The 27306-nt window shown below is 42.1% G+C and overlaps 1 protein-coding gene across 1 annotated transcript in view; it reads left to right on the top strand.

Moving 5' to 3' along the window:
• whrna (whirlin a) overlaps positions 1 to 27306 on the top strand; it is a 235932-nt gene that overhangs the window by 183411 nt on the left and 25215 nt on the right. Inside the window, exons 6-7 of the mRNA XM_050052902.1 lie at positions 17573 to 17785; positions 20010 to 20231. Of these exons, the coding sequence (XP_049908859.1) occupies positions 17573 to 17785; positions 20010 to 20231 (435 nt within the window). The remainder of the gene's footprint in view (positions 1 to 17572; positions 17786 to 20009; positions 20232 to 27306) is intronic.

Raw genomic sequence — 27306 nt, 5'->3', positions numbered from 1 at the left:
AGGTTTAACAGCGAACCCTCACATAAAAGCCCCGTCAGGTGTGAGACATTACACTGACAGTTCATTTAGAACAGCCTCAATGAGGGGAGAGCAGAGAACAAGCCAATTCTGAAATTCAAAAGAAATCATTATCATCAGCTTCAAAGCTCATATTTGTTAGATTATCTCCTCTCTTTTCCTTTGTGGCTATCAAAGCAACATCACGATAACACTAATGGTTAACTAATTAGTTTCTCTCCCCTATCCAGCCCTTATTTCTGTTATTTACAGCAGAGCAGGGCAGTGCAGATAATAAAACAGAGAGTTGTTCAGCCTCTATTGCCAAGACAATTCATGGGAACAATACATGCTGTGCCCCTGGACTTCACAAATTGCAGCAATTCAGAATTTTCTCTTTTCAAGGGATATTTATACCCCAGACAGAAATGTTATAATGCCCAGAAGCCAGACTCTAAAATATTTGAGGACACCTTTGTCTGCAATATATAATCAGCAGTGTTAGAGATTAGCAGTTTTAATTATCTTATTATTTTATTGCCTTGACCACCAGTGACTGAAACAGCAGAGAGATTCAAGTATTCCTTAAACTTTTCTTTATACATAAACAATACTTAAGCTTCATTTCCACTAAACACTTTCAGTGTAGTACCCTGAGAACAGGTATGTAACCCGGACAGACATGTACCTACACCGTAGATCTGTTTAGCGTTTCCACCACAGACAGTACTCTTAAATAGGCGGGGTTGTTGTTACCCATTGCTTCATCCAGCTGTTGCTGCATTTTCTCTTTACCAACCTGGTCTCACTCTGAAGTCATCAAAATCTGGCACTTGGGGGGTGACTTGTGGCGTCAAACACTGACAAAAAAAAGCCATCCTTTATTGTTAGAGGCATGATACACGTCTGGAAGCCATTATAGTTTAGCGGTGCTCAGCAGTGTGAGGGGCAAACGTGACGGGAGAAGGGAAAAAAAAGTCAATTCCTGTTGTTGTACTGACGTAGTGCGTATATTTTGAAAAGGACAGTATCTAAATGGTGAATTTCCTGTGAAAACAGGTGTATTTTGAAAGAAGACAATGCATGTCACAGGCAGAACTTGACACGGCATTCAAGAACATCAACAACCAACGCACCCAGGGTACCTTTCATGTCGTATCTGGACGTTTGTGCCTTGCTGATTGTCTGTGGAACGGGGTTGCACTGAGTACTTGTCAAGCAAGAGTGACGATTCTCTCTTGACCAATCAATGGACTGCAGTATATCTAGCTCCACCTTTTAGTATCAGATCAGTGTGCTAAGTAACTCAACAGATTTGTGACCACAACCACAACTTGTAACATAGCAACGCAAAAATAACAGTTTTAACATGCAACAAACTGAACTGAGCTGAACTGGACTGCTTGGAAGAAACGAGGCTTTACACTCTACAGCCATTCTAGCTGCTCTATGAGACTGTGCTTATGCATAGTGATGCTTTGAGCTAAATGCTAATGTCATTATGCTAACATGCTCACAGTGACAATGTTAATATGCTTGTGCTAAGCAGGTTTAAGTTTAAGTTCATTTACTTTATTAATCCCCCTGAGGGGAAATTCAATGTTTTCACTCTTGCTTGACATTAACACACAGGTCCGAAAGACACCTTGGTGAGGCGCCCAGAGCGGTTGGGGGGTTCGGTGCCTTGCTCATGGGCACCTCAGCAGTGGCCAGGAGGTGAACTGGCACCTCTCCAGCCACCAGTCCACGCTCCATATTTTGGTCCGGACAGGGACTCGAACAGGCGACCTTCCGGTTCCCAACCCAAGTCCCTATGGACTGAGCTACTGCCGCCATTAGGTTAGAGTGTTAGCTACTATACACAAAGTAGCCCCTAGGTATTGGACAAATTAGAAACTTGACCTTACAGCGGAGTCAGATGAAAAGTTAGAGGAGCCCCAAAATCACTTCCGATATATCCTATGGCCAACTGCAACCCAGGTCACTGGCATCGTACATTTCTCAACAACCATTACATAACATTCGTACATTGGTAGATATGTTAAGACTTGATGTTTCTTTGTGTGTCAACGATGCTTTGGTTAACTTGTGGTTATGTGAAGGCACAACATTTTGGCTGAAAACAGCAGGTTTTGGTGCCACAGTCACAGCTCAAAACCAAGATCAAAAACAATATACTGTAGCTTCTAAAGCCATAAAAACACAGTTCATTATAAAACAAGGGGCTTCATACACAGTGTGGTTGAGCGACACTTTGGTTTCTCACTGCCACATAACAACAAATCTGTGAACAAACAACCAGAGCAGAAAAATTTCATTTGTGCAGTAGATGGTCTGTCAGTAACACAGTGGTGTCCGGTCCTCCTTTCTCCATGGGTAGCACTGTCAATATCTTCAAACCAGCAGTTTTTACCTGCTCCTGTCCTCTATAATCCCTCTACATACACACCTCATGGCAGCTGAAGTGATTTTGATTCTGGCTGTTATTACAAGGTATCAACACTATCATATTGTTGGTTTGTGTCATGCTGTTTGAACCATGCTGAGCGTCCTTTTAAAACGTGTGTCCTATAGACTGACCTCAATGAAATACATGTTGTTGGATCAATAATCATAAGTGGTGGGCATCATTGTCCTTGTGTGCGTTCGTGTGTGCATGTACATCTAAATGCTTTAGTTTATATGTTCACATGCATGTGTGCATGAGTGGTAGTGCGTGTATGCATTTTCTGTATGTATGAGTGAATGTGTCTATTGCTAGGTTGTTGTATTTTATGTTCGTCTTCAACTGTGCCTCTGTGTTTATAACCTCTATTTACTCAATCATATTCTTACTTGACCAGTGGTGTCCAACATGAGCATTGTCTTATCTGACAAACTTAAACCATATTGGATGTTTCTCTTGAGAGATGTATTATCATATGTTTGTCTTCACCCTGGGTGAGTGGTTCTCAACCTTTATCATATCAAGGATCCCTTAACTGATATGCTTTAGGACTTACATTTGATAAGATTTTGCTTCATTGACCTCTATCTCAAAAGATTTTGGATGTTGAATGGGATTAAGACCAGACCAGTTGTCAAGTACAGTTGAGGAGATAAGCATGGAGGTGAAACCTTCAATCAGAATAGTCACTCTTGTCACTCCTACACATACTGGGTTCACTTCTATAGTGGATTAAATAGTGAAAATAAACTATTCCCCATTTTTTGGGGACCTCCTGGAACTTCTTCAAGGACCCATGGTTGAGAACCACCCTAGACTATAGCCCAGTTCAGACCAAAGGTTTGTGACGAGATGAAACAGTTTTAAAACATTGCAGAGAAAAGTTGCAGCTGCAACTGGCTAGTCTGAGCTTGACTAAAGCCGGCTGATGGTGTCAACTGTAACTCAGCTGATCAAATTGCCGGCAGCTGGTTTTAGAACATAAAGCACATCATCTGTTTCTACAGCCAATCAGGTTGTAGTGAAGTCCCCTGGTCAAGTCAATATAACAGCAGACAGCACGTTTGCTTGCTGCAGCAGGTCCAGCGTTCCCGCTGAGCCCTCTGTTTCCATCCCAGCGGTGTGCCGGTTGCTGCTGTTGCTCGCTGTATAGCTCATGCCCCCTCACGCACACATTCTCATTGACTGATTAACTGGCATTGGGTTTCTTTGTATTATTGTGGCGTATTTTTTAATAAATACACTCCATCTCATGCTCATTTTTTGCCATTTCCTCACTACTACAAATGCAGCTATAGCCAGTATCACTATCCTCATTCATATTTTAAGAAGCTACAAATTATATCCAGCCACAAAGTAAGCCTGACAAGCTGGAAATCAGAGTGGAAGTGCAGACCATTGTTGCATAGAGATGATACACAGTCTCATGTAGTTGCATCGGTGTGAACTGGCAGAACATTGCAGAATGGCACATTGCAAGTAGTTGCATGTTTCAACTCAACTTGTTGTGAATCTTTGGTCTGAAAGTCATTCTGATGAGAAACTTTCTTAATGATTTAAGGGGCGATCACACAGAAATGAGACGCTAGAGATGCGGACGCTTCAAAGACGCTTGAAATGCTGGAAGCGCTTATTCAATGCGCGCAAGCTACTGGCGTCTGACGCTCAAAAAGTTGAAAATATTTTAACTTTTCAGCGTCTAAAAAGAAAGGTCTACAAAAACGCCCGTCTAAAAAGATGCTTCAACGCCAGTCAGACGCGCCGTATCATAGGAAAACAATGGTTTTACTGGTGTCGCGTTTCTGGCGTTTCATCCCGGTGTGTTGGTTCTCATTGTCTTTACAAACTACCTCATTATATTGGCAAAGGTAAGTCATTATTTTGGAAAATTTCTCATTATTTTAAGATACTAATTTATTATTTTGAGCTAAGTAAGTCATTAGTTTGAGAAAGTTTCTCAATACAATGACTCACAGGCCTTTTTTTCATCACACTGGCAGAAATGGACTTCCATACTAGACCTGTCACCTGTCAGAACTTGAAAAAGCATTAGGAATCTATTGTCAGTTGTTTGCTTGTTTGCTTGTGTTACCATGGAGACACAGCTGTCAATCAAATCGGATCAAACCACAGCCAAACAGTCCTGAAGCAGCTTAGCTGAGCTTTTGACAATCAAATATGTATTCATATACAATAAATGGTGATTTGTTTCTAATTTAAGAATATTATAGTGAAATAAACTGTGGCCAGGAATATTAGGACACTGTGTGCATTTGGTCTGGGGCTGTTTTTTTATGGTTTGTCTCCTTTATTCCAGTGAAGGTAAATATTAATGCCACAGTATACAATGATATTTTTAAGTATACTGTGCTTTCAACTTTGTGGCAACAGTTTAGAGGTGACCTTTTCCTGTTTCAACATGACAATTTCCCCATGCACAAATACAGGCCAATAAAAAAATGTTTAAAAAATGTGCACAAAGCCCTGACTTCAACCACCTTGGACACCAATACCACCAATTGTTCATCAAACTCCTATTTATGTAATATTTTGATGTCCCCATACTGCTGTGTATTTAAGTTTTCAGGTGCTTTATTAAAAAACACAAAGCCTTGCTACAGCATTCGGCCAGTGCTACAGCAGCTATAGAAATCCCTAAGAAGCTTCTAACAACACAGAGTGCTCTTTGAAGGCATAACAGCGCAGGAAATAAAGAAATGTTGTAAATAAATCCACGATTTTTATTATGAGTCAAAGTGTACCAGCTCAGAATAAGCCCAGACAGCTAAAGTACATGTAGGTGGACTGGCTGCTGCTCTCTGCCTGTGTTTGATTGTGTCTGAGTGACTCGGTGTTTGTGTGTGTGTGTATGTGTGTGTGTGAGAGAGATAGGCGCACAGAGAGAGAGGGCATCGAGAGGGAGAGATATGTAGCAGCAGGGCTTAAGGGCGAGGCAGCAGGGAGAGAGGTGATAATTCACAGCCCTGCTGCTCCTCCACGTGAGCCAGAGAGCCTCGGTTAGAGCCGACCCCCACTGCTAACCTCACACTGTGTCAACACGTCCTCAGCATAAATATTAATCTCTCCCAGAATGATCTGCCGCTGATTGTGCTGCTTAAACAAGCAAAGAGATCTGTGTTCATTTTATAATTTTCAGCATCCCCTTGCCATCGCTCCCTCGGCTGGTGCCCGTGGATTCAGCGCATCCCAGCGGTCACATCGCGTGTCCTACCAAACACTCCCTCCACCTCTCCTCCTCCATCCTGTAATTGCAGCCCAAAGGCCAAGCCAGGCCGATAAGATAATTAATTAAGGATAGGTCACAAAGCAATTCTCAATCTTTAATTCTGCTCTGACCCCATTTGGGCCCTGATCTAGAGCAAATGAATGTTGTTTGAGAGACAACAAAATGTGTTAAAGCAAATAACAGGCTAAATATTGCTTTTGTCTGCCAAACTTAATTTGCTTATTGCAGCCTGTGATCACTTAGATTTAAAGGTACAGCAGGATGAGACGCCCAAAGGTCAGTAAACTGATTTTAGATGTGCTGAGAATGAAAACAATACGAGACGAACGACATGTTTGTCGGCAGTGGCGCACAGTGGTCCCACACATACTGAAGAGCTTGAAATGGTCTTTCTGAAACCTGAAGGCATTCAAAGATAAACTCCTCAAATTCAGAAACGGCTGGTCCTCAAAACCGAAATCTAGAGACACCTTAAGATGTTCTGCTTTTATCAACAAATCCCTCAACTTGGAAAACTGATGCTACACAAAGCTATCTGGCAAACGAGACAAATGTAATTCAAAGGCCTCTCCTGTTTTGCAGTGGCGAGGCACTTTTGGATTCTCCAAATAAAATCCGCCTGCTAGCATACACAATTCATGATGGACTTACAAACCAGCATGAACAACAAACAGCAAAAATTGGAGTTGGATTCCCACCGCTTGAAAGGAAATGCAAGGTTGAGGCGAAAGTAAAGGGAGTAGACGTGTTTGTGAATAATGGCTTAATGAAATCCACTCGCCTGAATAGAATGATGAACACAGATTGCACTCCATCAATCTAAATCATCACAAAATTATTATTTACTGAACAACAAGGCTGCAAAGAATTTTTTTTCAGGCTTGGAAAAAAACATACTGTGTCAAAGAGGTGGGCATTACAAATTAATCTGAGTCAGGGTAAAATATGGCAACTTAATCAGAGGTGATGCTATGTTAACCTTGTAATGATTATACTTCACACCTAGGCCCACTGTTTTTTTGGTGTGTGTGTGTGTGTGTGTGTGTGTGTGTGTGTGTGTGTGTGTGTGTGTGTGTGTGTGTGTGTGTGTGTGTGTGTGTGTGTGTGTGTGCGTGCGTGTGTGTGTGTGTGTGTGTTTTTAGCTATCAACACAATAAAAAGCTGCCTGCGTTCTCTTTATATAAGGAAGAAATTGTTCACTCGCCTGTTTCACCCCAACAGCCTCTGAAGGGGGGGTTGTCTATCTAACATGGCAGCGTTCTCGCTGTTGTTGTGACATCCTGTCACTCAACTCATTTTTTTCTGATTGATCACTTGTAAATCTTTAAACAAAGGACGCCCACTGGGATCAACCCTCATAACTGCTTGTTTATTTGACACACAGTTAAGTTTCTCTTTAGATTTTTGTTTATGAAAAATGTAATTTACATTAATGGGTAATAATGGGAGATAATTGGTCAGAACACAAATCTTGTTTACTTACTGAACATTTCAGTTTTTAAGATTTATAAAGCTTAGATTTTGTGAAGTTGAGCAATAGTTGTATAAATCAGAATATTATGGGCCTATTTAGTTTATCCTCATGAGTATGCAGATGTTGGCACTAGGGCTGCAACGATTAATCGACTAATCGATGACTAATCGACTATTAAAATAATCGGTGACTATTTTAGTAGTCGACTAATCGGTTTGAGTAATTTTTCATAGAAAAGTACTATAAAAGTACCCCAAAATACCCCTATTGCAGCTTCTTACGGTCAAATATTGGCAGCTTTACACACTCTCCCATGACGGTGAACTAAAACCCTTTGGTGTGAGTATGAAACGAGACATTAGATGACATAATTTTGGGGTTTGAGCGAGACAGACCGACATTTTTCAACATTTTAACACATTTTTCGATGAAATGATTAGTCGACTAATCGAAGAAATAATCGACAGATTAGTCGACAATGAAAATAATTGTTAGTGGCAGCCCTAGTTGGCACCGTGGTCAGTTAGTGTATACAGCAGTATATTACTGTACATAGCTTTGGTGCATGCAGAGATTGTAGATTCTCCTAATTGTACATTCATTTATTCGTTCATTTCCATAACTGCTTATCCTGTTAGGGGTTTTGACATGGCTGGAGGCTTTCCCAGCTGACACTGGGCAGGAGGTGGGGTACAGGTCGCCAGATTATCACATGGCTGACACATAGAGACAGACAACCATTCACACTCATGGCTGACGTTACATATGTACAATGTAACTCACACCTATGGGCAATTTAGAGTCACCAATTAACCTGCGTGTCTTTGGACTGTGGGAGGAAGCTGGAGAAAACCCTCACTGAAATGGGGAGAACATGCAAACTCCACACAGACGGGGTCCCCCACTCCGTTTGAAACCAGGAACCCTCTTGCTGCCACTGCACCACCTATGTTTGTACAGACATGTAAAAACTTGTCAAAATCAGCTGAGGACAGTTGTCTTTTACTTGCATGAACTTGTAATAATAAGATGTCCATCATGAGGTAAACTAATTTTACTATGAAACAAATTATGCATAGAGGAGTTATATGTGAGTTTGGCCACTTCAGTTTAGCTTAAAGGTGACGTATAATGTGTTTACTTATTTTCTGTCATATGTATGATGTAATATAGTTTCAAATAATGATGCAAACATATGTAAAATGATCCACATGAGCTAAACCTCAGATTTCAGACACTCTGAGTACTGTTTCCCATTTGTTTCTCTACATTTAAGACAAGCTGACATCAGCTCGTGACAGATTTCCTTATATGGTTGTCTGCTCCAGGCACCCTCTTGCAACTCCTTACATCATGTACACTGCTACATGTAGCTCCATGCTAATGTCAGGGCAACATGTTACCTTCATTGCCCACGTTGTTTAATTCTTCTCAGTTTTAGATCATTTTCCTGCTAGGACGTGTAGTTGTGAAGACTGCTATTAGATAGTCAACTGCAACTTGTAGGTACATGCTAACATTGGTGAAACATGTAATCGTGGTTTCTGATGATGTTGATTTCTCCGTGATTTTGGATCATATTCCTGCTGGTATGTGTTTGTTTGTGAAGATTTTGGTCAGGAAGCTTTTATTGGTAATTTTTCATGGTAGAAAGTTCAGTTATGCTCTATTGCAGTCGTTCTCCAGCTGCAATGACAGTGCAGAGACACAGAGGTTCAGAAGACTTGGAGACACTGACCAATCAGAGCCGAATGTGCTTTTCTGAGAGGGGGCCTTAAAGAAACAAGGGCTAAAACAGTGTTCCAGACAAAGGGTACATACAGGTGTTCCAGCACAAACAGTATGAGAAAAATAGTGTGTTTTAGCAATCCAAGTAAAGACACAGATACCAAAGACAAACAGTGTGTCTTACTTTCTTCTCGACTTCTTTGTTTGGGCAGCTTTTCTGTTGACAGACTGGTGAGGAATTGACGTGATTTAAAAAAGCAAGACATCTGGCAGCCTGTTAAATGTATTTCTGTACTTCTATATAATATCAAGTTTATAGATACCCAGATTTGAACTCTGCCATCTGTATGCTGGTGCAGAGATGCTTGTTTGAGTGTGATTTCCAAACCGACAGATTTTGCCCATCAGCCCCTCTTCTCCACTGATATATTGATACTTCCAAGACGTCTGCAGCAACAACCTGCGGCTGAAATATGTCTGTGCACAGCTCATCACAGTCTGAACTAAACAACATCAACTGAGAACTCAGGAACAACATAAATACTTTAGCAATACTTTGAGAGTGAGTCTGATGAGGATTTAGAGAGTCTGTAAAAGTAAAGTCTCTCTTAAGAAATGTTGCTTTACTTCAGTGTTATCGTCGTCCCCAAGCAGCAGTTTGTGACTAAATTAAGACAAGAAGCCTATTGTTTTTCAGGGGTAGTTGTCTCAATCTTAAGTTCTGAGGTTTATGTTAAGATGTCCGTTCATATTTTGGAAAACTGGTCAAAAGGAGTGTGTTGAATTTTTCCAAGATGCATGATTGTCACAGTAAAATTACTTTCTTTTTCACCTCAGAGATGAGGCATTCATTTATGGCAGTCCTGTACATGCCCTTGACATGGTATCCAGTAATGATATGCATGCTGTGCAGTATTAAGCTATGCTAGGAGTGTAGCTTGAGGGATGGCATGGTCTGTCAGTTGGTCCACCACTTTGATGCAGACTAAAAAAAAACCTCAACAACTACTGGATGGTTTGCAGTTTGGTACAGACCTCAGGTTCTCAGAGGATGAATCCTACCGACTTTGACTGTCGGTGATTCTCTCACTTTTCCTCTAGCGCCACCATGAGGTTAACATTTGTAGTTTTTAATTAAATGTCTTGAACTGCTGTATTGCATGCAATTAAAGTTGGTACAGATATCCACGTCCCCTTAGAATCAGTTGATCAGTGACAACGACATTCTGATGAGCCTCAATTACACTTTGTTCATTAATTAGCACTGTCATTTTATGTTAGCATGCAGATGTTAGCATCAAGCTTAAAGCCCCAGTACAGGCTACCAGCTAGCATGGCTGTATGTCTAAAAAGTTTGCTGCAAAGCTGCTGCTGTTTCAACCTATGCAGTCCATCCTAAATAACAAATGTTTGATGCTAGAATGGATGGTCTTGAGGGACAATGGAGGGGGGTACAATATGGATCCCTACAGGACGAAATGTTGTCCACAGCTCCACATCCAGGGATATGTGGACACTGGAGGTAAGCTGACAGAGGGCCCTCCGGTGGAGGAGCAGAGCAAAGCCTCTGTCAGTGGGGCTTGCTGGAGGCTGCTTCGGGCCTGTGGGATAGAGCCAGGCAGCTGAGAGTCAAGCCAGAACCTGCAGAGCGTGCTGGAGGCTTTACCAGGGCTGAAGAGGCAGTCCCAGCGGGTGAGAGGAGAGCCAGGGTCCGCAGAGCATGTTGGAGAACCAGAGGGACGGCAGGAGGTCTGCAGGGTCCATGCCCACAGCTGAGTGCCTGCTGTCGGCGATCCTCTGATGTCCTCACAGCCCTGGATGTGGAGCCTTGGCTCTTCTCTCCTCACTCCGTCTGTGACTGCCTCTCCAGCCCGACACTCTTGCATTGTCTTGTGCAAGAATGGACAACTGATGACACAACCACCAATCACAGCAGAGCGTCCGTATGTCCCTCCAGATCATCCATTCCAGCACCAACCAAAACAAATATGTAAAAAGTGGCTAACAATTTTCAATGCCAGTGAGGTTTTACGCCATTTCATTTGTCAGTTGTAATTTCATTCCTCTCTGTAATTGACATACATTATTGTGGTAGTGATTCGAGGCTTCTTCTTTCTCGATGAAGTCCTATTCAGTTATCCAGCATATCTAACCTAAGTGGGTCTGCTTTAACCAACTGTGAGGTATGTTAAAATGAGCAGTCTGCAGCTCTTTTTAAAAAAGAAAAGCTTACAGGACTTGGTTTTTAGATATTTTTGATTAAATCATTTGATTCATTCAACATAAATTCCATTAAAATACTTGAATGGAAATGCCAAGTCACATCTATCAGTTTTCATGTCAAATATGTATAAACATTTCATTTCTATGTAATGTAATGTATGTAAAGTATGAATAAGGTTGTCAATCATTAGCAGCAGAGATGCATTGTGGTTCGACATGCTGTCCCATAACCATGAGGTCATATGTTTTGTGGCTGCACACTGTAAATCAGCCAGTCCTATAAGAGCACCAGGCAATTACATTAAACAGTAAATTCTGATCCCGTCCCAGATATTGATTTTGTTATATAATATATTATGTAATGTATGCTAATAATTAGTTTTCTGATGCATTAAAGAGTTCAGCAGATGTGGCTGCTCTCTGAGTAGTCTCTCACAGAGGGTTGAGAGAAGCTCTTGCAGTGATAAGCGACTCTTACTGTATCTCTCCCTTTGATGAAGTTGATCAGCAGTGCTAAAGTGCGATAACAGCAGGGTTGATTTCACTTTTGGCGGTGTGTTCAGGTTGATATCAACGCTGGTTTTAGCCTTGTCATCGAGCAAGCGCACAAGGGCCGACTCTATGGCTTGAAAACCCTTCTTTTATGCTTACTTTCATCTATGATGGGCTTTTACTTTTTCATCTAGTGGAGGAACATTACAGCTCGTAATGTGATTAAATCAGAACACAGTCACCCCAGAAAATATAGGTATCAATAGGTATAAATATAGGAGAGTGCCAGTGTTGTAATAAATACGTCTGTTATCATAACGTCTTGGCTTTGCAGTGAACCTCGTAAAGTTTACATATGGACCCTAAAGTTCTGTCAGCTGGAAATCGATGATGGAATTGAGACGCTAATTTATTGGGTGTTACTGAGACTGTAATATTACAACATGGCAGAGGTACACTTGTTCTCTCTGTAGGCATCAAGTTTTAATACCAAAAGATATGCCCTGTGAGGTCAAACGCAATCTGTGCCACCATCGTGTGGAATCGATTTTTATGGCGTTGGCATGGCAATCTTTCCTCTCCTTTCTTTTCAGTGATTTTCCTCATCCTTTTTTTATTTTCAGAGAAAAGTGCTCAAACTCCCTGCGAGCAAAATCATGTCCTAATGTTTGCAAACACAGGCAGAATGCAGGGATGTGAGAAATCGAGGAAAAGTTTACTAAAGCATGATTCAATTTTTTGACTGTTGTTATGTAAAGGAGCTGCAAGACACAATCTGAACTGGCAGTGTGTTGTCTTTGGTTTGTTTTTTTTTCTCAGTGATTAAAAGTTGGAGATGGCTCAGTTGTCATCACAGTTTGAAACTTTGGTCACATGATATGTGATCTTTATTTCTGATACAAGACTTTGATGTCACTTAGTCACTTATTTGTTTAAACACTTACAGAGTGGCTTTTGGTAGTTGTCATCAGTCGTCATTTTTTGTTGTCCACTGACTGGACGCTGACCGCTGAGTCATCTCTGTGACAACTGAGCAAACTCCATCCGCTGTTTAAGACTATAGTCGTCATTTAGGGCCATTAGTCGACTAGTCGCCCGCATGTTTACGATATTAATTTATTCATTAAATGTTTTGGGCGGGGCAACACAATAGTTTGAGTTGAAGGTGTGAGAAAGAATTGTATCAGTAACATTGTTAACACTGTGCTACATTACAGAGAAATACAAAACCGTACTAATGAACCTTCATTAATATAGGCCTATATTTTATCTACAAGTGCACGTCACACACTGAGCGAGCCGCCTGTTAATGACGCTGTGGGCTAATGGGCATGTAGCTACTTCCATGTTTCAGATGATACGTCATGTTTGTAGTCGACCAATGAAGATGAGTTTACATATCACCTTGGGTTCGTCCTTCACCTTCTCAAAATGATCCCACACTTTGGATTTCCTGCCCGACATGTTATTAACTAGCCTGTGGAATAACCCCAGGTACCAGCCCTGGAAATTAACCTGACTCCTGTCTGACTGCTGAGCGTGGCCACTTCCTGTGTCTGTCCTTTCAAATTAAATCCCCACACGGTCCAGTCATTTAGGTTTTGATTTATTTTGACAAGGTGCAGCTCCTAATAGAGTTTTACGTTTGTTTGTTTTTCTTCTGCAACTAAGTGACCAATGAAATCTTGCCGACTAATGACCTTTCAAGTTGACTAACGTTTGGTGGACTATTAAGGAGCAGCCCAAGTTGAAAGCTCTCCAAAAAGTGACATCAGCATTTCTACATGTGCATTCTTGGTCTGCCCCACTCCTGTGATCATGGCTGCAACCAACATTGTTTTCATTATCAATTAATCCGTCAGTTTTTTTCAAATGAATCAATAGTTGTTTGGTTTTTAAAATGTCATAAAATGGTGAAAGATGTCATCCTCAAATATCTTATTTTTCAACAACTCAAAGGTATTCAGTTTGCTGTCATAGAGTAATAGAGAAAGCAGAAAATATTCACATCTAAGAAACTTGAATCTGACAAATTTTCCCTTAAAATACTCAAAGGGATTTATTCATTTTCAAATTTGTTAGTGATTAATTTAATAGTCAACAACTAATTGATTCATTGATTAATTTTTGCAGCTCTACTCGGGTGCTCTCTCTCTCTGTCTGTCCCTCAGCCCTCCAGGTTAACCTACCTCACTGTGGCTTGTAGTAATCTTCAGAAGTCCTCTTTCCATGCCAATATCAACACACATCTGAAATGAAGTTTACGTAGTCAATGAGAAGCTGATAAACATTATTCATCCTGAGGGAAATTTGTTGTGCAGCAGTCGCAATACAAAGTTGGAGAGGTAAGGTGCAATAAGCAAATTTGGTCAATGCCAGAAATGTAAACAGGATAACAGTAATTGTCATTGTCTTCCTGTTTACGCACAGTTTAATACTGCTGCATTAACTGCAATCAAACTCTGGCGTCATTGGTGTCTGCTTCTACTGTCTGGTTATATAAATTGTTTTTAGATTTTACAGTTGCTCACTCGTTTGCTTCTCAGGATTGCAGCAGACCTTTTATTAAACCACAGAGTGGATCTTTTTAACCCGGCAGAGACACTGGAGGATATTTTTAAACCTGCTTGAATCCGGCAGGGTTAGTCATCATGTTTGTTCTTTCGTTGTTGGTTCAAAGAGGTTTCAGACGAATGTGGGCCTATCGAGAATATAAAGGTACAACATGCCGAGTGGTACGGGGGGGAATATGCACTCTGTTACCTCTGTTACCAAAGTGTATGCACCCAGTCCAACAACAAGATAGTTTACAATGTCTGGATATGTGAGCGGAGGAAGTGCACATTCTTGTGAGCGCGACATCTCAAGAACGCCTTGAGGGAATCATTTCAAATTTGGCACAATTGCCCCCTTTGACTTAAAGATGAACCAGTTTGATTTTGGTCATCCTAGGTCAAAGGTCAAGCTCACTGTGACCTCATCTGTCTCATGAAAGCAATATCTCAAGAATGCCTTGAGGGAATTTCCTCAAATCCAGCACAAATATCAGCTCGGACTCATGGATAAAATTACTAGAATTAGGTGGTGAACGGTTGCTGTGACCTCATAAAACATGTTTTTGGCTATAACTCAAGAATTGATTGGCTAATTATGACAAAATTGCACAGAAATGTCTAATAGGATAAAATGATGAAGTTGATTCATTCCTTTCCAATGAATGAATAAATGAATGATGACACTAAGCATCCAAAAAGTCAACGGTCAACTGACATCATAAGGTTCTGCAAAAACACTTTTCTTGCCTTTATTGAATGTCTTATCTCAGGAACAGAAGCAGAGACATTGATCAGATAATGGATCGGCGACTCTAATCTTGGGTGTCCACACTGAAACTGTGGTGATTGTATGGATCTTCTGTGCTGCTGGGGGGAAGATGTGTGTAAAGCATCCATGTTTTCACAGACTTAGATGTAAACTAGAAGTGCAGCTCAGCAATTCTAGTTTTCCAATTAGATCTGGCATACTTTATATGTGGTGCTAAATCCGATACATATCTGATCACTGGCCATGCGACTGCTGTGAGTGCGGTCATATCGGAATTCGTGTGTGTTTTTCCTCAAGCGTCCATGGTTTTTCATCATCATAAGTCACTGCACGGCCACAGATTACTCACCATACAATATCAGAGTGGTCTGTTGCATCTGCAGTGTGCTGTTTCAGTGGGTCATTTCAAACATAAATGTGAACATTCTAGGCAGAAAGATCAAACTGGGGAAAAATCAGAATTGAGCATTAAGCCCGGTAATGCCAATGTAGCTTATGTTTATCGTGTACCAAGCAGCACAGCCAGCCACTTCATTTTGTTTTCAGGAAACCTTTGCCTAAAGTCATCGGATGAGATATTCTAAGCCATGTTTAAAGATAAGCAAGGTGCAGTGAAGGTGTAGTGTGCTGAACAGGCTGACCCTAACAACAGCAGAGTGCAGGGAGAGTGTCCCTGAAGTTAGCGCTGAGATTAATGGAGGTGCTCTTTTGCAAAACACAGACAAGAACAGACTCGTATCATATTGGAAACATTGCCTTTTTACGTTATCTCAACTTTTTCTACTCTTTGTATTATTAAATGGAAACAAGCCATAGCAGCGTGTGACATTTCCAGATGGGGCTTTATCTGATTTGCTCTTTATCAATAGGATGTCGACAGTGGTCGTTGTTGTTGTCGGCCGCTGCGATAAAAGGGCCAATCAGCTTATCTAGCATTTAAGACATGCATCCAGAGAATGACCTTAGAGATGGAACGAGTCCAACAAACGAAGCATCGTTACTGGATGTCCATGACTGTAAAATGGCGGTCTTACTGTAAAAGCGTCCTCTCCCCCTGTCCTCGTGCATCGCCTTCTCGAGCAGACCTCATTAGCGGGAGACTGCAGGTGTTCCACTCCAGTTGAGTGACGACCGATTTCATTAGCTGCTTCAAGTGCCGATCTGCCCTCTGATGCGACGGCGAGAGACAGACTGACTGCTCACATGCCTCATGTGTACCCACTGGTTCACTCCACGCCGCCCTTGAGTTAAGTAACCGGGACAGAGATGCTTTAGAGGAATTTTCACGGTAAGCATTGAGGTGATTAGGATTCAGGCTGGGTAGCACCAGAGTTCACCTTGGGCGTTAAACAGTTGTTGGCTCTATTCGGACCGGGACGCTGGGACAGCTACTGCTGATGATACAAACGGACGGGCGCAGGAAAAGAGTTGAGGATGAGGTGAAGACAGACAGTGAAGGAGGAGGAGGAAGAAGACAGCACCAGGCCTGTTTCTCCGTCCTGTTTCCGTCGCGTACAAACGCAGGCAGACACAGACCCCGGAGCTGTGACTTTGAAGTGGTGTCTTTGATTAAGGAGTTAATTAAAGAAAAGCTGCATGCTAGTGAGCAGATAACTTAGACGAGAGAAAGGAACAGGCAGAGAGGAGAAAAGGAACAGATATGGAGTGGAGAAGTGATATTGGCAGCTCATCAGTTTCTGAAGTGCCACAGTGTCGTTCCTGTGATTGGCAGAGAAGCCAGCTGGCACACCGGGGACGGATATAAAAGCTGTAAAAGAAAAAAACATTAAAAACCTGCCACCCACGTGTGAACGGCGCACTTTCTGCCCTGCTGCAAGCTGTGGTGTTAGCGCCACAAAGCATTAATGATAATGGATGATGGTGGGACAGAAGGAAGAGGGAAGGATGGTAATTTATACATTTGGGAGGAAAAGACTGATGGTTGGTTCAGTGTATGTGGGTGTAATTAATGTTCTTGTTCTTTTTCTGTCCGCCCTGATTGGTTTCCTGCCTTTGTCTCCTCTCTAACCCTCCTCCTGCTCCTCCGTCACCTCTGGGTCTTTGCGGTTATCTCCCGCTCTCTCTTCCTATCCATCACTTCTTCCTCCTACTCTTTCTGTTATCTCCTTCTCCTTCATCAACCACCACGTTCTTAGTCTTCAACTCCTGCCATGCTAAACATCAGCCTTCACCAGCCTTCTTCCTCCACATCAAACTCTTTCCCACCTTCTTCAATTTTGCTGCTCTGTCCGTCCAATCCGCCCTCTTTCCTCACATCTTTTGCTCTCCCTTGCTCCCTTTCTATTCTGCAATCGCTCTTCCTCCTCACTCCTAACCCTCCTCCTTTTCTTTGTATTGTTCTCCTCACTTTTCTCATTTTTCACTTCTCCTTTCCACCCTCTTCCTTTTCTTCTCAATTCCTTCCTCATCCCTCTCTGAACTGTCTCCCCACCTCTCTCTTTCCCCCAAAAAGCTTACATCACAGCTGCTGACAGCTGCTCCCTGACCTGTTCTTCACCTCTTAAGATTTTCTTCCTCGTCGACCTTTTTCTCTCACTCCATCACCCGCAGTGAAACAAATTAAAATGTCTTCTCCATCTCTTGTCTTCTTCCTCTCCTTTCCTCCATTTATCTTCACCAGCCTGGGTTTTATAAAGGCGTGGCGGGCTCACAGGTGACCCTCTCCAGCCTGGTGAACCAGTCGCGGGCCATGCTGGAGGAGCAGGCGCGCCACTTGCTGACGGAGGCGGAGCGGCAGACCATGGGCTACTACGTGGAGGAGTACCGAGAAGGACACATCGGAGTGGAGCAGCTCGTCGTGGCGCTGTTCGAGCTGCTCAACACGCACGCAAAGGTGAAGGACGAGAGGGGCTTGTTTGAGAAAGGAGAGATCAAAAGAGAATCAGTTTTCTTTATGCAGGACTCAGTACTCCTGTACAGTCTGTGTGTGTGTGTGATTGCTGTGAGCTTTGAATTGAAGTTTTCGGAGCCCTTCTGAGATTTATGCCCGGGCTTTTTGCCGATGCTTACAGTACTGTTTTGTTTTTCCCTTCATCCCCGGCTCTTATTTTCTCGCAGTCTGCAGTAGTTCACCTTGTAAAAAAACACAATAAATCAAAGGCATTTTATTTCAGTTTTCTCAAGTACACTGCTGTATCACACACCCACAGAAAGCTTCTCCAGCTGCCTACTGCTGTTTTTAGAGCTACTTTAAAACCTGCTTGTTGGATGGGTTGTTTTTGGTTAAGTGTTTTGAACTGTACAAAGTTGCAACGGGAATTAACCTAGAATAAGAGGAGGGTTTGAGCTTGCTTTAAATGAAGTGAGGACTTTCAACTTAATCCTACCAGCACTGCACAAAACTCAATTTGATAATTTAATGCTCCTGTGTAGGATTTAGGGGGCTGTATTGGCAGAAATTGAATCTAATACGATAAGTACATTTCATTAGTGTATAATCACCTGAAAAAAAGAATCATTGTGTTTTAGTTGCCTTAGACTGAGCCATTTATATTTACATAGGGAGTGGGTTCTCGTCCATATAGTCCACCTTTTGCAGCGCTATGTTTGCACAGTAGTTAAGAACAGACAAACCAAACACTGGCTCTAAATAGGGACGTTTGTGTTTTTGCGTTTTTGCATTGGCCACTGTAGTTAGAAGCTGCTTTATTCAGTGATAATACTGGTTGAAAGTTATGAGGTCCATTTATTTTGGAGAGGAATAGACCTCTGCGGGTAATTTGGCTTCCTGTAAAAACCTCCTGAACAATCAACACTGATTACAGGGGACTTTTCAACTGGGTGCAATCTGCAGTTATCACCTCTAGAGGCCACTAAATCCTGCACATTGCTCCTTTAAACCAAAGTTGCTGTGTGAATCGTGATAATATAAAGCCATAATGAATGAACTCTATCTAAAGATATGATTGTTAATTGCTGTTTGCAGCAATAGGTTTGATACTGAGCATGAACTGGTAATATAAATGTATCAGTTCTGGGCCAATACTGATGTGTAAAGAAGTAATAGTTTGCCCAATAGTGAATGCCGATACCAACGGCGATAATTTTGTTGTTGTTGTTGTTTATTTATCATACAATGCATCTCCTCTTGCGAATATGAATGAAAAAAATGAAAAAAGAAATCACCAATACCTCATAGCCTTCTTTTCAGTAAGATGCACGTTATCTTCACAAAGATCAGCATATCTGCCTCGTTGCAGCTCAGTCTATTGTTCTTCTCATCCAAGATGTGAGACACAGAGCTAAAAGCTGCTCACTGAAAGCAAGCGTGAAGACAACCACATGTGAGCATGGCAGCCGTTGCGCTCTTACATCATGCCAGAGTCAGATCCAGCTAATGGCTTCTCCTCTGAATCAGCAGCTGGGTATCCTGTGCTAGCTCCTGTTGTCTGAGTCCAGCTGCAAATAACCAAATAACTGATGTGACACAACAGATAAACATCAGCCACCGCCATCGGTGAATGTCATGTTATTTGGTAAGTGGCAAATGGAATTACATTTGTATGTGCCATTCTAGTCTTTCGATTACTCAAACCGCTTTTACATGTCAAATACACACACATTCATACACTGGTGGCTGAGGCTGCCATACCAGGTGCCACCTGGTACTCAGTTTAACATTCACATGCACTCACACACAGGTGGCACAGACATCAGGAGCAATTTGGGATTCAGTGTCTTCGACATGCGGACTGGGAGAGCTCGGGATCGAAATGCCAATCATACTAATAGTGGACTCTACCTCCTGGGCCACAGCTGCCCTGACTGCCGATAGGTTGATGGCAGTCAATATCAGCTGGTGGCTGGTGAAATGGAGCCTCGAAAATATAAACGCACGTCTCTCTTCTTTGTAAAACACTCTTATGGTAGAAGTGTTTTTAAAGGACAACAAAAGTCATTCAGAATCATCACAAAATTCAGAGTAGAGATGAGTTTTCCCTTATTTCCCCAAGGGAATGCTCTCATTTCTCTTAGTTGGTACAACACACTCAAAGTCTGTTGCATTATATCATTTCCTCCCCCTCTGTCTCTCCCCCTCTGTACGTTCCCTCTCTCAGTTCTCTCTGCTGTCAGAGGTGCGAGGCCTGGTCACCCCACAGGACCTGGAGCACTTTGACGGGCTGGTGCTGAGACGTGAGATCCAGGCTCTGAAGGCGCGACAGGGGACAGCTGGAGCGACGGCACTCCAACCAGACTCCCTGTCCATGGTGTCATACCCAGACACCTTGACCTCGTCGTCAGCCAGCTTCATGACGAACACCACCCTCAGCTCTGCACGGGTAGGCTGCGTTTATCAGTTGAATAACAATCTGGCTCCTCTTGATTTGAAGTCTGCTCCTGTGTTAGTTGAAATGGGCAGAGTTTCTTTTCCCTTTAAGATTTTTCAGGGTTGTGGGAACATAATATGTCATCAAATCTGGATATTTTTAAATTTAATATTCCATGTGCTACTGTTTTTCTTACATGATTGAAGGTGCAGTAGCAGTTCGGTCTGGTACAAACAATTCTGATGGATGGACCTGAGTGTTTTTATTTTTCTGGTCTGCCTCGCTGTCTGTCTGGATGCGTGTGTGTGTGTGTGTGTGAGAGAGAGAGAGTGTGGTGTGATGTATTTCCATGGATTATAACAGATTCTGCTGTAGCAGAGATCCAACTCTGGTGTGGACTTTGTCAGGCTGAACTGTGACACGTTTCAATGCCTTTCCTGTTGAGATTGAAAAGTCTTTCGGCTGATATTTGATAGATTGTGATTTTCTTCCACCTCACCCCCCAAAACCTTTCCTTTTGTCCCCATCCCCCCTCATAGGAAAGGCTGCTCTGGCTGATAGATATGATGGAGGTAGGAGTCGCTGCTGAAAGTGATGAATGCTTTCCAACACAAACCCACACTTACAGGATACACACTAAACAAGCAGATTTAAAGTTCCCTGTGTGTGCACCAGACACACATACAGTACATACACTCTGACTTTCACCTTGTTTTGTGGTTTTGCAGTGAATTTGTTTGCAGTGTTTTTCGTCCTTCTTGCTTTTCCTTTCTCTAACTTGATTTGGACAATAACTATAGTGCTTTTAAAGAAAGTGATGTGTCTCTATACAGTCACAATTATTAACAGTCCTCATAGGCTAGTGCTGTGACTGTACAGAAAGTCTCTGGCTGTTTCTGCACAGATGAGATCACTGTTACAGAGAGAAAAGATTGAAATTAAAGGTGTGACAAAGGCACAGAAGGGGTATTGTACAGTGAGTGGGACTTTACTGCAAAATAAAGCCCCGTTTCCACCGAGCAGGATGGTACGGTTCAGTTCAGTACGCTTTTTTTCTGTTTCCATTATGAAAAGTTGTGGATGGTACCAATGGAACCGTTCTGTACCATCCACATTTTGGTCCCCCCTCTGTTGGGGTACCTAGCACACAGATCTGGTACTACAAGGTGAAGCTGTGAACACTGCAGTCTGTTGATTGGTCAGTAGAGGACGGTCACTCTGCTCAGGGCTGAGTTGTGGCTGGTTTTGAGGCTCATGTAACCACTGTTCATACTGTGGAGTGTTTCATTAATAGACTGTAAAATCAAAGGATGTTTTGAAGATAACTTAATTCACCGGGCCGACTGCCAGTGATGTAGAAGTTGAAACATTAACTTGTCATGTTGCTCAGTGCATGAGTTGAAGACTTGAATCAATCAGCACACCTTAAATTTCACTGTGACAATTTTAAGCATCACTTTAGTTTTTATGACATACACTTTTAGTAATGAGTGGATCTTCAAGCGTTTATTTATTTTGATTTCGACCGGATTATGTGAATTGTATGCCAATCCTCACTCAGAGGAAAAAAAAAAAAAAAAAAAAAGCGTCACAGAGCTTCGTTCCTGTCAGTTCCGGCAACACTACACCCCTGAGCTTGCCTGAGAAGGACTAAATGCACAAATCAGCTAATTTTATATATCCCATGGAGAGAGGCTCTCACTGCAGCTTGTTTTATTTTGTTCTGAAAACGTCGGCGTGCAGCCTCGTTCTGTGGACGATAAACAAGGTGCAGACTGATAAAGGAGGAAATACAGTGAGTGCTGGACGGAGCAGTGAGTGACAACTACCCCGTCCACATTTAAAAGTACTATTTGTGATGGAAACGCTAGGGTCTAGGTACCATGTCTCAAGGGTTACTTTTGGTTCCAAAGGTTCTATACCAGAAGTGTTTGGTGGAAACGAGACTTAAACCTCAGACGTTGCCATAATAGATTTTGGCATTGTATGTTTCTACAAACCACAGATACATTACATCTGTACATTACTATTTAGTGGATAAATTAAAAACTTTACATTTCTTGTCAACAACACTGTGGCTAATGTGTGGTTATGTTTAGGCACAAAAACCACTTGATTATGATCAGGAAAAGGTCATGTTTTGACTTACAATACCCACTTTTGGTGGCAGAACCCCGTCAGAAAATGCAGCAATGTCTCTGTAAAAAACAACCACTTTTCACGGTACTACCTGGGCAGGAAACACAATGACGTCTAGTTAAAAAACAACCACTTTTCACGGTACTATCTGGGCAGGAAACACGGCGATGTCTCGGTAAAAAGCAACCGCTTTTCATGGCACTATCATTGGTGGAAACACAGTAATGGATTGCTAAAAACATTTGACAATAAAGCCACTGGAAATGCAGCGATTGGCTGATAAAAAACAACTGGTGTTGGTTGCTAACTGTAGAAAAAAATGCTGTGTTTCCACTGGAGTGCTCTGCAGCTGTCTTGCATAGTTGTTGGTCTTGAACAGTGGTCTTCAGGCATCTTACCCAGGTGTCATGCCACCCTTCATCCCCTCCACCTCCTGATGACAAAGTCAGCTCATAAACTACATCTGTTTAGAAACGCTGATATGATCGTATGAAACTACTTAAGTTTGGAGGGGTCGGATGGTTGATTAGCCCTTATGAATTGATTACTGCGACTGTAATGACATACTGCAGCCACTCCTCAGAGGACACTTATCTCAGTCATGCAGTTTAATGCTTTTTCACTACACCAAAACACATTAACTCAGCTCCAGCCTTTTAGAGATATACTCCGCAGTGAAGCATACCAAATTCACACTATTTACATTTTTATTTGACCAGGATAAATGTTAAATTGAAATGACAACCGCCCCTCCTCCTCTGTTCTGTGTCTGTTTCTTATCATATTATATTATCTCATATTATCAGCTTACTGGACAGCTTTTAGCTCAGTTGAGCTTACACATGTGCCAAGCACCAAATGTGCTGGTATGTAGTAAATGTGTCAGCATTTAAGTGTTTGGTTATGGATGAAGACAACTGATTGCAGATGAACACAGACACACACACACACAATGTCTAAGCTGACAGCCGAGATAAGCTGTTGACTGTCTGCAGATTTTTCCACCAAACCGTCCCTCTCTTTCAGATGCCTCTGATGGGTTTTCTTTGCCTTTCTGCTTTCCCCTCCGAGAAGCGACATTTACATGTGTGAGAGTGTGTGTGTGTGTGTGTGTGTGTGTGTGTGTGTGTGTGTGTGTGTGTGTGAGTGTGTGTGTGATGGTCTTTATTCTACCCATGTGTCTGTGTGTGTGTCTATTTGTGCTGTTATGGACCCATGGGTGAGTGCTACCACTGCTGTGTAAAGCAGATTAGAGAACTGGGTGGGTTTGTGAGGATAACAACACTGGATTTCGGAGCCACACTCAAAGCCAGGTATACAGTCAACTGCATACCAATGCATGTGCACTCGTATACACACAAACACACATTATGAAAATAGACATACAAACACAGTTGCAAAACCTCGGATTACAGTCAGTGATGATGTTTTTCTAAGATTCACTGCTTTTTATCAGATAGTTCTTACTCATATCTGTGTGGCTGAGATATGGTTAAGTTTAGGCAACTGAAACTACTTTCAAACAGCCTAAAGAAAGAACCAACATTAATGATGCCTCTGAGACGGGTTGTTAAAGAAACACATGGCTTCTGTGTTCCAGGCTGTGCTCAAACCGACCAAATCAAATCAAATACGTGCACATTCCTGGTCAAATACCATGCCATAATTGTAAACCCAGTAGGGTTCAGCCGGTGTGAAAATTTTCCAACCCATTTGATATTAAGCCAAACACCAGACTAAACCGGTGTAACAAATTTTTCCAGGTGTCCCACTTGACTCAGCAGACAACAAGTCCCAAAAGAAAACTAACATCTGATTAACATTGTAACATTGTAGCTCTCAGACAAGAAACATAACCACTTGAAATACGGGTGAGTTGCCTCCTTGCTATCTTCCTATATTTATAACCTTCCTTTTTGAAATAGAAAACATAACGTTACACATTGTGACATGTTCTGTAAATGACATACAATAGTAGCCTAGCTTGTTATTAGCGATGGTCATTTACCTAGTAGAAGCTCTTAGCTCCCTGGCGATCTCCCTTCAGTCAGCTGCTACCTTGTTTTGGTTTTTATTGTTAGATAAGGAGGTATCGTATAGATAATTCCTCATTTCAACTTCAGTGGACGTCCTTCAACCATTGCGGCACTTTCAAAGCGAGCAACTGAATTAAAAATTCAGCTCAAAATGGCGCTTGCAGTCAGATAGGGCACCTCTTTTGCGTGCTTCAAATCCAAAATGTTGTCATATTAGTACCGTTTAATTGAGAGACTAACTCTGCCATGTCTCCTCTCGTCACCCCAAAAAAACATATGAACTATCAAGTAAACAAACACAGCATGTGCCACTCTCCCCCTCCCACAGCGACTGAAATTTGATCTCCTTTATGCTGCCGACACCGGCCTTGGCCTACCAGACACTACCGGCTCCCCTAGTCCATTTCTAAACATAATAATATGTTAATTACATAGTCATATGGCTTATTACTAATGCAATATGAGTTGGATTTAGCGCTGCTACACCCGTCAGCAGAGGTTGGAGACGATGACTACTTCTTAATGTGCAGAACATGTCATAATGACAAAGGCTGATTCATCCAATTTGCATAAAGTTAAATGGGTTTAAGCTCATACACTGGACCAGACCAGCAAAACCGAAAATTGACACAGCTCTATCCCTCAAGCAGCAATCTCGGTGTTCAAAAAGTTTTTCAAGTGAGTTTTTATCTGACTCATCTGTTAAGATTTTGTTGAGGCTTAAAGTTAGGCATAATTAAGGACATGGCCACTTTGAGTGACAGGCTGTCTACAGGTAGTGTCTTCAGGCACTCGGCCAGATCACCCTCTCAGTCCTCCACTGCTTCACCCTTTCGTCCAAGTATGGTCACCTCTGGCTTCAAAAATCCAAGATGGTTGCAAACAAAATGCCAAACTCAAGGAGTCCACAAATCAAAACCTCATGGAGGTTACATCCATTATTTTCATAAGGTTTATGGCAGCTAAAACCAATGCAGATGGTTGATGAGGTTCGCGTACTCCTAGGTAGATGAGTAGGTGACTAAGGAGGAAGTAGGTATACTCTACCTATGTATTCCAATAGCTTTTTGGCTGATAGGTGGCTATACCGTAAATAGCCAGAAAAAGAGGTGGCTATAACTCGTAATCCCCGTGGTCAAATTGTTCATTTTTAACAAGAGGGATGCAATGTAGCTTTGATTTTTTTGCGTGCACACATCATCAAATATGACAGCACAGGTGTGCAAAATGAATCATGATAAAGAAAAATGGCATGACCTATACCTGCTGCTTTTATAAACACAAATAATGCAGTAGTATTGCACTTGCAATACAGACAAAAACATTTTAGAGTATAAATAAGAATAGTTCTGAAATAGCCAGTTATAGATAGTAGTAGATAATTGGTGCTGCTGTCAGGTCCCTGTCCTGATACCTACCTGGTTTCTCCCTGTCCCTCTTCTACCTATTGCAATAATATAGGTAATAAATGTGCAAAGCAAAATTTAGAAATAGAATTAAGAATAGTAGTGGTGACATAGCTGTGGAAATTAATTGCACAGTCACTTTTATGCTATAGATATTTTCTCTCAGCCAGTTATAATCTCTCCTCACCTGTGAAGACCCTGCATGATCATCCTTGCTGGCCTCTGGTCCACTGTCTCCTCCCTGACCCTGCTCTTTATATTGTGGCAATAAAGATTAAAAAAATATGTGCAAAGCAATAGTGAGCACAAGTTCTTATCAAGGAGGAGTGGGTTTATTCCTAGCATGAAAGCTAGCTAGCAAGCGATTTAACATAGGTAACAATAACATTAGTATTCTTGTTAACTAGCTTAACTTGATATATTGGCATCTATTAATTAGTCATCATTTAGCTAACATTATCTACATGCAACAGCATTACTCAACTTACACAGTTTGTTTGGAAGAAACTGTGCAAGGTTTTTTGCTTCTTGCTGGCTGGTTTGCTGAACTGAACATAGTTAACACAGCAGCACTGCCCAGCAGCACGTCTGGTCTGTGCGATTGATTCTGATCACAACATGATAGCATGTGTATGCGCCTGGCGCCGCCTACTCATGGTGCGTTTAAAGATGGCTCGGAAAAACACGTTACCACATGTTAACGACGAATTGAACGGTTGTAACGGCTGCAAAAAGTGCGGGGGACAGAGGGCACAGATACGGGAAGTGCGGGGGACATGTCCCCTGCCCCCCCCGGTTGTAACGGCTGCAAAAAGTGCGGGGGACAGAGGGCACAGATACGGGAAGTGCNCATCCCCCCCCCCCCCCCCCCCCCCCCCCCCTCAAATTACATCCGTGCCTGCACACACAGATTCTAGATTAACAAGGGGGATGCTTTTTGGTCAATTTTCTAACAAAGCCCCCCTCAATTCGACCACTGCGTATACCTACATATGCCCTCCACTACACTGTCACCTTCAACAATCAGGTATCTGTGGGGAAATCAGTATTGTTTGTCATCACAATTGCCTCCACAGTTGGTGCAGTTTTACATCTGTAGTCCCGTCATGCTCATCTTGAGTCATTTTCTGCTTCTCGTATAAAATAAATCACATTCAGCCTAGCTGGGCGTGTTCGGTCTAGAATGCACATCATTTGTCTTTCGAGATGGTCACCATGTCATTTTAGTGTTCACGGCACCTGTAAATTCTTGCCGAGAGACATGCCAGACTACACGTAGAACTAATTATAACTTGCAGTCTGTCAACAGGGACTTCAGGGGCAGACGGGGACAGCGCTCCAGGACCAGGAATATCAACAAGTGTTGCTTCTAATGTGTCACAGAGCATGTCATAGACACTGTCAAAGGAGGAAGAGTGGGGACAAAAATTGTGACATCCTTGTCTGTTTGTCACCAAACGCAGGATCAGTTGTTTCCCACAATAACAAACTATACACCAACTTATT

This window comes from Epinephelus moara, chromosome 9, assembly GCF_006386435.1.
Source record: "Epinephelus moara isolate mb chromosome 9, YSFRI_EMoa_1.0, whole genome shotgun sequence".
Classification (NCBI taxonomy): domain Eukaryota; kingdom Metazoa; phylum Chordata; class Actinopteri; order Perciformes; family Serranidae; genus Epinephelus; species Epinephelus moara.
This window is presented reverse-complemented; position numbering and strand designations above follow the sequence as displayed.